A 13,254-nucleotide genomic window follows, 5' to 3' on the forward strand; every position below is an offset into this window, starting at 1 on the left:
TATTTCAGAAAACTGTCAGGATTTAGAAGACTTTTTTCTTTTTTAATTTCGACGTCGGGCCTAAATTGGTTAAATGCTGTTCCGACTTTTCCCAGCCACATTCCCGCTGAGTCGCGAGCAATCTGGTGGAGAGTTAATGCAGCCTGGCCACAGGCTATCCATCACACACACACACACACACACACACACACACACACACACACACACACACACACACACACACACACTGTACTGTACTGTATGTACTGTACACACACGCACACACACACACAGCTTCAGCATTATATACTGCACTTCTGTGCTCCGGGGAGCAAAATGTTAAGGGCCTCAAGGACGCGATACATAATCTCTCTCCCACTCTTCCTTCCTGACCTCGCTTTCCTGCTGTACTTCTCTCTTTCTTTGTCTGTCTGTCCGTCTGTCTCTCTCTCTCTCTCTCTCTCTCTCTCTCGACTAGGGATGGAGCTTGTTAATTTTTATTGAACGATCACCTTATCGATCAGGCTCGCTTATCGAGCCAGGTCCTTATCGAGCGCACTATCGAGCATGTTCTATTATTTTCTGGAAAGACGGGAGACAATACATTCATTCCGGACAGAACCAGTATCTTTTACTAGGGCCTTCAGATACAGAACTTTTCTAACAGACTGGAGGCAATCGACCTTTTTTTTTACCAATACAATATTAAAGAAACTGTCAACTGGTTAATATGTGTATATACTGTCACTTTAAAAAGCATCATTTTGTTTACCCGGACAGAGGTATCGATACACCTTTTACACCAACGTGTTTGTGCCAGCATGGACGATTACATGTATTTCTTGATCGCCTCTTGTCTTGATTTTTTCAACATGATGTCATGAACCGCTTTGCTCCGTTACAGGCTTGATAAGCCCAAAGCTTATAGATAACGGGTACTCAAATAAGCTTGTTATCTGATTTTATTTTTTCGGGGTATCGGTTATCGAGCTCCATTCCTACTCTCTCTCTCTCTCTCTCTCTCTCCCTATCCCTCTCTCCTGCCGACATATGCATCACGCACCACACGTGCGCACGGCTGCACGTGCACCTGTATATACCGTATACACTCCCACGACTGTACCATCAGTGGCCATGATCCCCCCCATGATGGAGGCCAGCAGTGCACTAACCAAACGCCCTTGGAAATCTAACACAAAGTGGTAAACGAAAAGGGTTCTTGGGGACTTCACACTGTTTCGGCGTGAAGCACAGCCCCATGTATAAATGCTAGCAGCGCGGCCACCAGGGCATCATCATTGCAGCCATTAGCGAGGGCTCATGACCCTCCCGAAGCCATCTGCTTCTGTGTTATACCGTGGGCCGGTTCTCCAGTCTCTACTCTCTCTGTGTGTCGCTGTGTTGTCGGAAGCGTGTACCGTAGAGGCAGCCTTATGTCATGGCCCATATTCACCCTAGGGCGAATAACTAACTAACAGGCATTCCGAATGCCAGATAGGGTTGACTCAATAACTCTCTCTGTGTGTGCGTGTGTGCGTCATTAGTATTTTAGAGAGAAGGCAATGATGTCAGGTTATAGGTGGAGAAGTGTGACACACTGACACCCGTCACACCCATGCATCTGAGACACATGAGTATATACACACTGAACACAGCAACAGTATCTCAGTGGTCATAATTATATCCATTTGCACAACTTGCAGAGTTGCCTTAACAATCGGGATCTTACTGTGGCAGGAGGGGAATGACTACACACATACAGTATGCACACACATATTTAGTTTTGCGCGCATTAAGGGCCTATAGTTCATTTTCGATGAGACCCGTGTTTTTGCTCGGAGAAGTCGCATCGCGACAACGCAAAGCGTATTCACGTGAGCACGGTCCCCTGAATTTGTTGTTTTGCGCGTGCTCGTTTTGTGCACACGCCCGCGACTCACCAGACCTGGATTCGCTTTAGCTTTTTTTAAATTTTACGCTTGCGTTGTCGCGCCCCTCTTCAACAGACCTGGAGGAGACCTGTCGTTGATCCAGGCAACAACGTGTGCGTTCCTCGCTCCCTTGTTTGCGAGGCCCTTTACGTGTGCTTTGTGTCAGCGGCGTCTAACTTAAATTCAACAACCTTTTATGCTCATGAGTTTCCGTTTTCTTCTCACCTGACCTTTCCTCGTCTTTCTTTTCCCTCGTTCTTGTCTGTGTCTCTGTCTCTCTCTCTCTCTCTCCCTCTAGTGGTGAGAGCGGTTCTGGGAAGACGGAGGCCTGTAAGCACATTGTGAGACACCTGACGGCACGCTCCTCCAGCCCCAAAGGCTTTGCTCTGGAGCCCAGGATGAAACACGTGAGCTCTCCTCTCCTCTCCTCTCCTCTCCTCTCCTCTCCTCTCCTCTCCTCTCCTCTCCTCTCCTCTCCTCTCCCCACCCCACCCCACACCCACCACCATCAAACTCTTTATCTCTCTGAGGAAGTGAACGTTCTTATTTGTCTCGTCTGTCCATCCATCCGCCTGCCCGCCCACACAAAATGCCTCAAATTAGGATCAAAGGCGTGAGAACAAATGGCGCCCTATTCACACTGGCCTATTATAACGCCACCTGGTGTTTTCTTTTCTTTTTTTCAAAGATTTGTTTTTGGCATTTCTTTATTGATAGTTGAAGTGAAGATGGACTGGAAAGAGGGAGAGAAAGGTACTATGTTTACCCCAGGGTAACTGGACTAAGCTCAAGAACTTGTTTACAGCCAGGCCCTGCTCATAGAACATTTCATGGTAGAGAGGTTCAATGCCTTGTCCATAAGGGCACTTCAGCGGTGGTAATTTTAACGTGCCGGTCCGGGGATACGAACTATAGCGACCTTCCGATATCACAACAGCTCTGCAAACCGTTCGGCCACCGCTGAGAAGGGGAGAGACGCTCAGCAAAAGGCCCCGCCATGAACCGGACTCGAACCCACGGGCTGTCAGGACAGAGCCTATGTGGCATGCGCCTGGCAGCGGGCGCCCCGAGCAAGTGAATGTTCTGATTGTTCTTCTTCAGCGCCCCCACCCTGCCCTTCTTTGCCCCCGTTTCCTCTGTGATCAGATAAATCCAATAGCAGTATAAGTGTAGACAAGCCGAGACGAGCGGCTCGATGAATGTCGCCTACTGTTCTCCTACAGCAGGCCGACGTGGGGTGTGAATAGATATATGGATTAGCACGGCCACAGCATGGGGCCCAGCGACGGGTACAGAGACTCATCATCATCATCATCATCATCATTTATCAACCACGGACGGTCGGACATCATGGATTTGCACAATGCCAACGCCAGACTTCCCGGTCCTTCATTCATTGCCATTACATCCCCAGTTCCTGCTTATACTGTATATAGGCCAGTCAATCTAAGATTTGGCCCAAAATAAATTGCAATAGTGATCAAAGTTATTTTTTTTTCTTTTTCTTTTTTAGGGTTTTTGTATGATCCTTAGGGTCATCCAAATAACATATTAAAAATTGATGGATTTAAATTTTTTGGATCATGGTAAATTCAGGGGCTTGAAAGTTGGGGTATACCATTAAAAACCTATCTATGGCAAAAACGTCTAATTTTAATTATGCTTTAACCCATTTTAGACGGGAACCCCTTTTGGTGTTTTAAGCATTATGTTATACTTTAGCTATTGAAAAATGGCTATAAGAGCTTGTAGATCTGCAATCTTTTGCTATTTTTTTTTTACTGATATCTTTGCTTCCGGGGGCCAAATACAGATAATCCTAGGGGACCTTGAGAGCCACTGACATGGAAACATGAGGTTTTTCAGAAAGCTGTCATGATTTAGAAGTAATTTGTAGAATCAGTTCTCAGGTCTAAATGTGTCAAACTTATAGGGGTTATTTGTGATTCTGAATCCATTGCAATCATTATAGTTTTGCACGAAAAACACTCCTCGGGATAAATCACAAATGCGATGAGGTCATTTGGACACATTTGAGCAAGTGGGCTATGGCCAATTTGTTCTGGGCCTGATGTCTGTTCCTTTATCTCAGACATCACTTTTGCACCTTTTTGAATGTGTAATATTATATGATTGCACCATTATGACGTGCTGGAGAGACAGTATAGGTCCGACCCCACTGTATCTCGAGCACATCGTAATGGTGCAATCACACACGCCACAGAGACAGGGGGGAAGGTCACCCACTGGGTAGGTGACCTCCCCCCTGTGACCGTGGCGTACATACGTGGTGATGATTCTTTTGGATGGAGCCATTTGCACAGGAACTGTGTTTTCTCAGGGGAGAGAGAGGCGCAATTCTCTCTCCTGTGCAATTTGATGTCGGAAAACACTAGGACTTGAGCTATAGAACGTTCCCTACGGTATATCCCATTCATCTAGCGGTGAGCGAGGAGCTGCGGCCGCGGGACACATGCGGCGAGCACACATAGGTCACGATCTGCCAGCAATTTAGCCCATTCAGGACGGATAGGAACCCCCTTTTGGCGTTTGAAGCATTTATGTTACAACTGTAGATCAGCTATTTTTGAAAAATCTTTAAAATGTTGGCGCAAATCTTTGAATATAATTATATTCTATCTTAACGTTTTTAACAGTGCCGGAGATTAGCTGTTCACAGACGGACACACGGACAGAGTGCAAAACATACTCTCACCATGCCTTCGGCCTGGTGGAGACATTATTTTTTTTTGCTAACATAGCTTGACAAAATGATTCACAGACGCCGTAGCTAGTCCTCTAGCTCAGTGGTTCCCAAAGTGGGGTCCGGAGACCCCCAGGGGTCCTTGAGGGAGTTCCAGGGGGTCCCCAGCTAAACCAAATGGGCCCTTATGGGTCTGTAACCTAGAGTGTACAAATGGAACCAAACGGAGTAATGGACCCAAATGGGTCCATTTGGTTCAATTTGTACACTCTCAGAGTTAAATGAACATTGATTTTACAATATAAATGGGGCTCCCAGAGATAGAAATGCCATTAAATGGGGGACCGTAGCCTAATTCAGTTCAAACCGGGGGCCCTTGAAATTAAAATGGTTGAAAATCACTGCTAGAACCTTCTCTTATGGGGGGTCCTTGGCATATATTTTCAAATGGGGGGGGGGGGGGGGGGGGGGGGGGGGGTCTGCAGGCTAATTAATATAATTTAGGCGATCCTTGACATGAAATAGATTGAGAACCGCTGCTAGCTCTGGCATGGTAATAGCGTGTACAGTAGCTTGGGTGTACAAGTGCCTCGCTCTTATGAAGTAATGCTTAATGCAGTCAGTATCTGGGTCAGCTCACTCACAGAGCACACAGGGACAGGAGCCATGCCTGTTATCCACACACAATAGAGCCACAGCAGCATCTAGTGGTGAACGGTTGAACTGCAGCAGTGCTCCAGTTATAGGGGAGGTTACAAGTTTCTTACTCATGGCCATGTGTTGAATTATCTTTTTGTGACTAATTTCAAAATTTGCAAAATGCTAAGAAATTCCTGCGTTCCACAGGAGAGCAGTGAGCTTATGAGAAGGGTGGTTAATATCTCATGACTGTAAAACGTATGGATCATTATATCAGATATATATTATTATTTATTTTTTTATTCATTCATTAATGAAAACCCATTCATTTTTCCCCATAGAGATTTCTGAAAACTTTTACGAAATATTATTTTAAGCCATCCAGGTTCCTGGTGAACCATGGCCATTAAACATTTGATTCTGTGTCTAAAATATTTGAATACGTAATTATATTCTATACAATATTTAACCTTTAGGGCGACGGACGGACGGACGGACGGACGGACGGGAGATGCAGGTTTTCATAGTAAATGATGTACAAGACACTGAAAGATATGTGATTGTCTGTTGTCTTTCTCCTCTACAGGTGAACTGCATCCTAGAGGCTTTCGGACACGCCAAGACCCAGAGGAATAACAACTCCAGTCGCTTCATCAAACTTCTGACCATGCAGTACTGTGAGAAGAGACGGACACTGCTGAGAGGTAAAACCTGCACGCATCACCTCTTGTTTTCGTCGACTAATACTAAGACTAATACTAATACTAATATTTCGTCGAACTAAGCTATGATGACTAAAACTAAGACTAAATGTATCGATCATTTCGTCAAGAAATAAAACTAAGATGTCGACTACCTTTTTCCACTGACGAAAACTAAATGGAAACTAGACTAAATATACCGGTACTGACAATTTCGTCAACAAATACAAACTAGACTAAAATGTTACGAAGGGACTAGTGGACAAGAGATCCAGCATAAGTCATTTTACACTTGGTTGCATGCTGAAAATAGCCGATCTACAAGTAGATCGGCTATTTTCAGCAAGTGTAAAATCAGACATTACGACGGTACCCAAGGCCTGCCAAAATACATTTTAGTCGACTAAATCAATCATAGATTTAGTCGACTAAAATCGCATGACATTTAGTCGACTAAAACTAGAGTAACACTAAAACCTTCCAGGTGACTAGTAAAATGTGACTAAATGAAAACTATTCAAAAAGACTAAAACTAAAATAAAATTTTGCTGCCATAAACAACACTGATCTCCTAATAGACGGCGAGGCACGGGTCAAATATAGCTATATTATTCCACTATACAAGAACTAAAGCAAACCCTGCCATAATGTCTAATGTGTTACGTTATGCTTTAGCTATTGAAAAATAGCAGATCTACAAGCTCATAGCGCGCCACCGAGTGGCGCGCTACGAGCTTGTAGGTCTGCTATTTTTGAAAAATCGAAGAACGACTGACATTTTTAGAATCTGATCTCAGGTCAGAATGGGTTAATCAGACCAGTGTGTGTCCAGTGGAAACCTCGTATGTGAATCTGATCTCAGGTCAGAATGGGTTAAATGGAGGTTATGATTATGTACCTTGCTTACGTGGCAAAAATCTGACATTAAGGCATGATCTTATATACCTTTGGAGGAGAGCGTTGGAGAGCTGGCTTAAATCTTTGACTGAGTGAACACACGGCGGTGCCATTCATTAATGTGGACTTCGTCAGTCTGTCAGACCGCCATGTGAACTATAGAATATGCATACAAGCGCAAGCTGCGCAATACATCGATTTCGGCTATAGGCTATACTTATTTTTTTAATCTGTTGACCAATGTTGTGCACATAGCCTACATGTTCTATTTGAGGTCTGGGACTGCTAATTGATTCAGCACGAAGACTCAAGCATGATAAATGCATTTACGCTGAATGTGCTCAAAGAAGTCACGGGGCAAAACATTATGATGAATTCCACACCTAACTGGGAATGGTCTTGGTACGCTCAAAATATCAGCGTACATTGCCTGATGAATCGGGGGGCCAAGGTACGGACGGACAGACGACTCCCAACGTTATTAGATAGATATGCTTGACTTCTAATTGTTTTATTCTTGGAGCTAACCTAATATCTCAGCAAATTTGGAATACGTTCTTTGTATCCATCTTAGTCACTTAAAACCTACTGTAGCCTATGTACTTTTTTTGGGTGGAGCGCCCCTCCCTTTTTGCCTCTACACAAAATCTCTTTGATGAAGATTGCAGACAAGCTCACAATGCGTTTAAAACGCAACATGTTGTGAGCTGCCTTGTAGATCAAGCTATTTAGAATTGGGACTCTTAACACACTCATGATTTCCCTGTTTTCGCTGAAACATTTTACACCCCAAATGTGGGAAGTGAGCCTGTGCTGACTGTGAAAATAAAGGTGCAATGCAAATGGAAAGCTAACCCGCATTAACATTAAGTATATACCTCAGAATTACCTGAAATTATTGAAATTATATTATTCCAAGTTCTTAGTAAGGATTATATTATTTTCACAAGAAAGTTAGGCCTACATAAATCATATAATACCCAATTGGAGCAGCACTATTTTTTACAAGAACCCATATCCAACAAACGGTATAACAAATTATAAATAGAATCATACATAGTCATAGATAGACAGCTTGGCATTCATATGCACTTATCCCACGTTGCCAAGAGGGGGCAGTAAAGCTCCATCTCTTATCTCTGAGCACGGCTGTCCTTGTTTTGCTCTATATTCCCCATCATGATGGCGCTCACCTCGGATGACCTCGACGGTGGATTGAAATATTCTCCGCGTCGAGGCGGTATAGATCATGACGGCTGATAGTAACCGTTTGACCCCGCCTCTCTCTCTCTCTACTGTATGTGACCTCTCCTGTGCTCCAGTGTTGATTTTGTCGACTAAAACTAAGATGTCGACTACCCTTTTTCCACTGACGAAAACTAAATGGAAACTAGACTAAATATACCGGTACTGACAATTTCGTCAACAAATAAAAACTAGACTAAAATGTTAGGAAGGGACTAGTGGACAAGAGATAAGTCATTTTACACTTGGTTGCATGCTGGAAATAGCTGATCTACAAGCTCACAACGCGTTGTGCTGCGATGCAGTGTGAGCTTGTAGATCGGCTATTTTTCAGCAAGTGTAAAATCAGTCATTACGACGGCATCGAGGCCCGCCAAAACACATTTCAGTCGACTAAATCGACTAAAAATCTTATATATTTAGTCGACTAAAACTAGACTCGAACACTAAATCATTCCAGGTGACTAAAAATGTGACTAAAACCAAAATGAAAACTATTCAAGAGACCATGACTAAAACTAAAATAATTTTTTTTTGCTGCCAACAACACTGCTCTCTCTCTCTACATGTGACCTCCTCCATGTGCTCCTCTGTGGTTCTCAGCACGTATCTACACCTACATGCTGGAGAAGTCTCGCCTGCTCGGCCCGCCGCCTCACCAGCAGAGCTTCAACGTCTTCTATCTGATGGCGGAGGGCATGTCGCCCGAGGAGAAGAGCGCTCTCTACCTCAACAACGTCCTCGCTCACAGGTAGGCCATACCGGAACCAGAGCCAAAATGCACCACGTCTCTGTCCACGTGCGTGTGTGTGTGTGTGTGTGTGTGTAATGCACGTAACTCGGGAACCGTTCGCCCCACCGACTTCAGGCAGGGGGTGCGCACGCTTTTCCGACACACCGAATATCCGAAGCGGGGGGGACATGCGATGCGATGCGAAAAAGCGATGGTCCGACATGCGCTGCTCCCGTGCTTGCGGTTAGGGTTAGGTTAGGATTGAGGTTTCGGATCAATAGTATGTCGGAACTAAAGCCTGCAGCCGCAGGGAGTGCAGTGCCCGGTATCGAGTCAGTCTCCAGAACCACCACAAAAGGCTCTGGTCATGGGCCTAATGAGCCAAAGTCCCCTCACCTGTGCAATTTCCAGCCTCAGCCAATTGATTGCCATGGCAACCCCACACCTGCAAATTGATTACTTAACCACTCCACTTTCAGTTTGCAGCACTCTTCTCTTCAGACACAGGAAAAAAGAAAGAAAAGTGGATACGAGTCCACTCGAGTCGATTGCAGTGTCTTTCTTTATTATTATAATGTTTTTGCATATTCAGAGATAAATTGGGTGAGACAAAAAACGTTTTTCCTTGTCTTGTTTATATTATTTGTTCTGATTATGTATAATTTATTATTTTGTTTCATACACTGTATGTAATGCTTTGGCAATATAAGAATGCTTGTCATGCCAATAAGGTATATTTGAATTGAATTGGAGAGAGAGAGAGAGAGAGAGAGAGAGAGAGAGAGAGAGAGACAGAATCGGTATACTTTCAGAGCAATTTCATGAATGATGGAAACCAATCAAATTCGGTCAGAATTGAAAGGGCGTGACGTTGAACGTATTGAGGTTGTTATTGCCCATCAGTAGGGATGATGGCACCGTGGTGTCGTGGGGTTCTAGTTATCGCTCTTCATATGGACCGCCCTTAAGCGTGATATCATGTCTTATCACATGGCTTGGTTGAATGCTTGATTCTGATTGGTCAATCGCTGAATTCAGCGGTGAGTTATGTGCTGATATAACAGACCTCTCTGCCTAATCAAACCCCTCTGAGCACCAGCTGCGCGGCTGCGCCCGTTTGATTCACTGCCGTTTCCAACGTGACAGCCGTGTAAACACACGCACACACTAGTGACACACAATGTCATTTACAGCTAAACATTGCTCTCAGAAATGTTTTTGAAAACATTTGAGCGAGAAATAGACTAAGCAGGACCCGGAAATGGATTCCATTTGATCGACTCACTTCCTTGTTTTCTGACAGTTAAGTGCTGCAGCCTTGCAGCTGGCCAGACTTAAGGAATACTGTTTTTTGTTGTGTTTTGTGTCAATGTATTACGTAGGTAGCCATGTAATAAGCGGGATAATATCTGGCTAGGTGATAATTCACCTTCAGGGAGTTTAACCGCCGAGGCGAATCTCCCTGTCGGTGAATCATCTCCCGACAATGACCAACCTAGCCAGATTATTATCTCTTACTTAATTAATACTCCGTCATATACTGTATGACGGTGTCCCCGCAGAGAAGATAGCAGATCTACAAGCTCCCAGTATGCTGTACAGTGAAGTATAATTTAAGCAATTATTGGGGGTTCGTCCCAATCTAGCATCTCTATTGAATCTAATTGCACGCACGCACGCATGCACGCACACACGCACGCACGCATGCATGCATACACGCACAGGAGGACACATTTTTCTCATGCATTTCAATCTGGTCATTGTCTGTCCACTAATAAGGACACTGGTGCTGACCTTCAGAGAGTGTGTGTGTGTGTGTGTGTGTGTGTGTGTGTGTGTGTGTGTGTGTGTGTGTGTGTGTGTGTGTGTGTGTGTGTGTGTGTGTGTGTGTGTGTGTGTGTGTGTGTGTGTGTGTGTGTGTGTGTGTGTGTGTGTGTGTGTGTGTGTGTGTGGCTAATGATATAACCAGTCTGTGAAGCAGAATGCTGATGCAGAGTAAATGGGATTATTTAAGTCCCTCACCCAACGCGACCTGGTTATCAACCCAAACATCACATCCTCTCGTATTGCATTGGACTCTCCCGTAACCCCCAGTGTAAAAGCGTAGAAAATGGGTCAATTTTTACACTCTTTATATCATGAACACTGAGAATGTTAACCGTGCAGATTTTGGACACACTCACACATGAGACTGAACCTTCGAGGTCAGATTCAGCCGTGCGTGTGTGCGTACGTACGTGCGTGCTGTTACATTATGCACGGATGCCGGTCGGTGTGTTTTGCAGAGCACACACACACACAGCTGTGTCCGACGCCCGTCTTGTCTGCGCGTCGTGTCTGTCGGTGAACTTCTGGCTCGTGCTTGTGTTCCGTGCTCGCCAGGAATATACCGGAGAACTCGCCGGTTTACCAACTCGCCGCAGCGGAAAAGTGGAGAGAAACAAGTTTCAATGTCTTCATCGTTATGCTGACATGCCGTCTTCAAATAGTACGTCAAACCCACAGATGTTGTTGTTGTTCATTTCCAAAGTGATCAAATAAGTTTGTGCAATTAAATGGTCAGCTATAATGATAAAAAAAAATCAGACCAGTCTGAAGCGAGTGGTGCAACAGCACCCCCTATTGGTACATAGTCCCATATAGTCCCATAGGGACAAAGATTTCCTTGGAGTGGTACGCACCACTCAAAAAAGTGAGTATGTGAATTCCAATGATATTTCAGGATATTGTTTACTATTGGATTACATTGTTTCGGTATACTTTGGTGTTTAAACTTTAGCATTCCTACTTCATCTAGTGTAAACTCTAAACAACTATCCTATCTCTCTCTCTCTCTCTCTCATTCAATTCAATGCAATTTAAATAAATAAAGGTGAAAAAGTGAATCTAAAATGCACTAAACCGCGGCGAGTCAGAATACCGGCGAGTTCTCCGGTTACCCTCACGAGGTGCGACCCCGCGACCCCGCCTGTCCTCGGTTGCGTCGACAGCGCCCCGTCACAAAAAAGTGTGTGTCCTAGCTCTCTTTACTATCTTTTTCTCTCTCTCTCTCTCTCTCTCTCTCTCTCTCTCTCTCTCTCTCTCTCTCTCTCTACCAGCCTCGCCACTTATACGCCACCACAGTTCCCCCTTTAATGCTGGTGGATGAATGTGACATACAGTATGTCATAAAACCTGTTGACTTTGTCTCTCTCGGCTCCAAGGCAATGCCCGTAAATTCTCCACCGGAGACACATGGTGTGAGATGAGATGTGCTTTTTGACAGGTGCGCCTGTCCTCCTTTTTTTTTTCTTTTTTCTTTCTTCCACCGGATACATAATCGTGGGTGACGGGTGGAAACCTTGTATGCCCAAAACAGTTATTATTTTAAAACAAATAAATGTGAAAATAGATGATTCTCTCTCTCTCTCTCTCTCTCTCTCTCTCTCTCTCTCTCTCCCTCCCAGGTACCTGAGTGGGACTCGTCCCGGAGAGAGCGCCCCAGTCGCCACAGCGTCCACCCAGAGTAGGGAACGTCTCACTGCCCTCAAACATGCCATGAGAGCGCTGGGCTTCAACAAAATGGTACTGCAATAACATCACATATATTATATTATATTCATATTTTTTTTACTTTACCATTTTGGTTTCCAGCAGCAAGTTTACTGGGTTGTCCATATCGGTTGTGTTCCTACTGGTTCATAGATATTATTTCTGGTGGCGAACCTTTTATAGCAGGGAAATCTAAAAAAGGGGGTTACCCAAGGTGGGTATTTTGCATTTTTACATGATATATCATGTAAAAATGTGAAATACCCACCAATACATGCCTCATATAGAATGTAATCAGCTCCATTGGATTCCTTGCCCCCACAACTTTAGATTTAACCACTGCAATCTTGATTTTAGGTCATCTAGGAGGCGAGATAATGAGAAATTCATTTTTGGAAGTAGCCATTTTTAAAGATCCAAGGTGGCTGCTATACCGACCTCGAAAAAAATGGCAACAAACATTGTCTGATTCGTTAGGCTATAAGGTTTCCAAAAATATATAGTTTTTAAAATCTTCGTCTTCGTCCTACAAACTCATATGGCTGAACATATAGGGAACTGGGCTAATAGTGTTTATTCAATAATCAGGGTATAGCTCTTTAGTAAACTGAAAAAAATAAAAACATTTCATGGTCGGGATAGTACCAACTATATAGTTTTAACCTTTCTTTCTTTTTTTTTAAAATTATTATTATACACTAAACTGTTATAACCGAAAGAAATATCACATTTAACAGAACCTTTCAATTGTTTATTCCGAATGTACACAAGTGACACGTGTACGGGAGCCATGCGTGAACAGCATGTGGAAATGTTCCATAACTGTGGGGACAGCGGGGCCCATTTGCACCTGACTGTGGAGGAGGGGGTGACCGAGTGCACACGACGGTGTCA

General features: G+C 44.1%; 1 protein-coding gene across 1 annotated transcript in view; it reads left to right on the top strand.

Moving 5' to 3' along the window:
• myo16 (myosin XVI) overlaps window positions 1–13,254 on the top strand; it is a gene marked incomplete at both ends in the record, with an annotated part of 141,416 nt that overhangs the window by 62,432 nt on the left and 65,730 nt on the right. Inside the window, 4 exon segments of the mRNA XM_080786028.1 lie at window positions 2,209–2,317; window positions 5,840–5,957; window positions 8,700–8,847; window positions 12,276–12,393. Of these exon segments, the coding sequence (XP_080642154.1) occupies window positions 2,209–2,317; window positions 5,840–5,957; window positions 8,700–8,847; window positions 12,276–12,393 (493 nt within the window).

The sequence above is a fragment of the Protomyctophum bolini genome (assembly GCF_963924005.1).
Source record: "Protomyctophum bolini genome assembly, chromosome: 16".
Lineage (NCBI taxonomy): Eukaryota > Metazoa > Chordata > Actinopteri > Myctophiformes > Myctophidae > Protomyctophum > Protomyctophum bolini.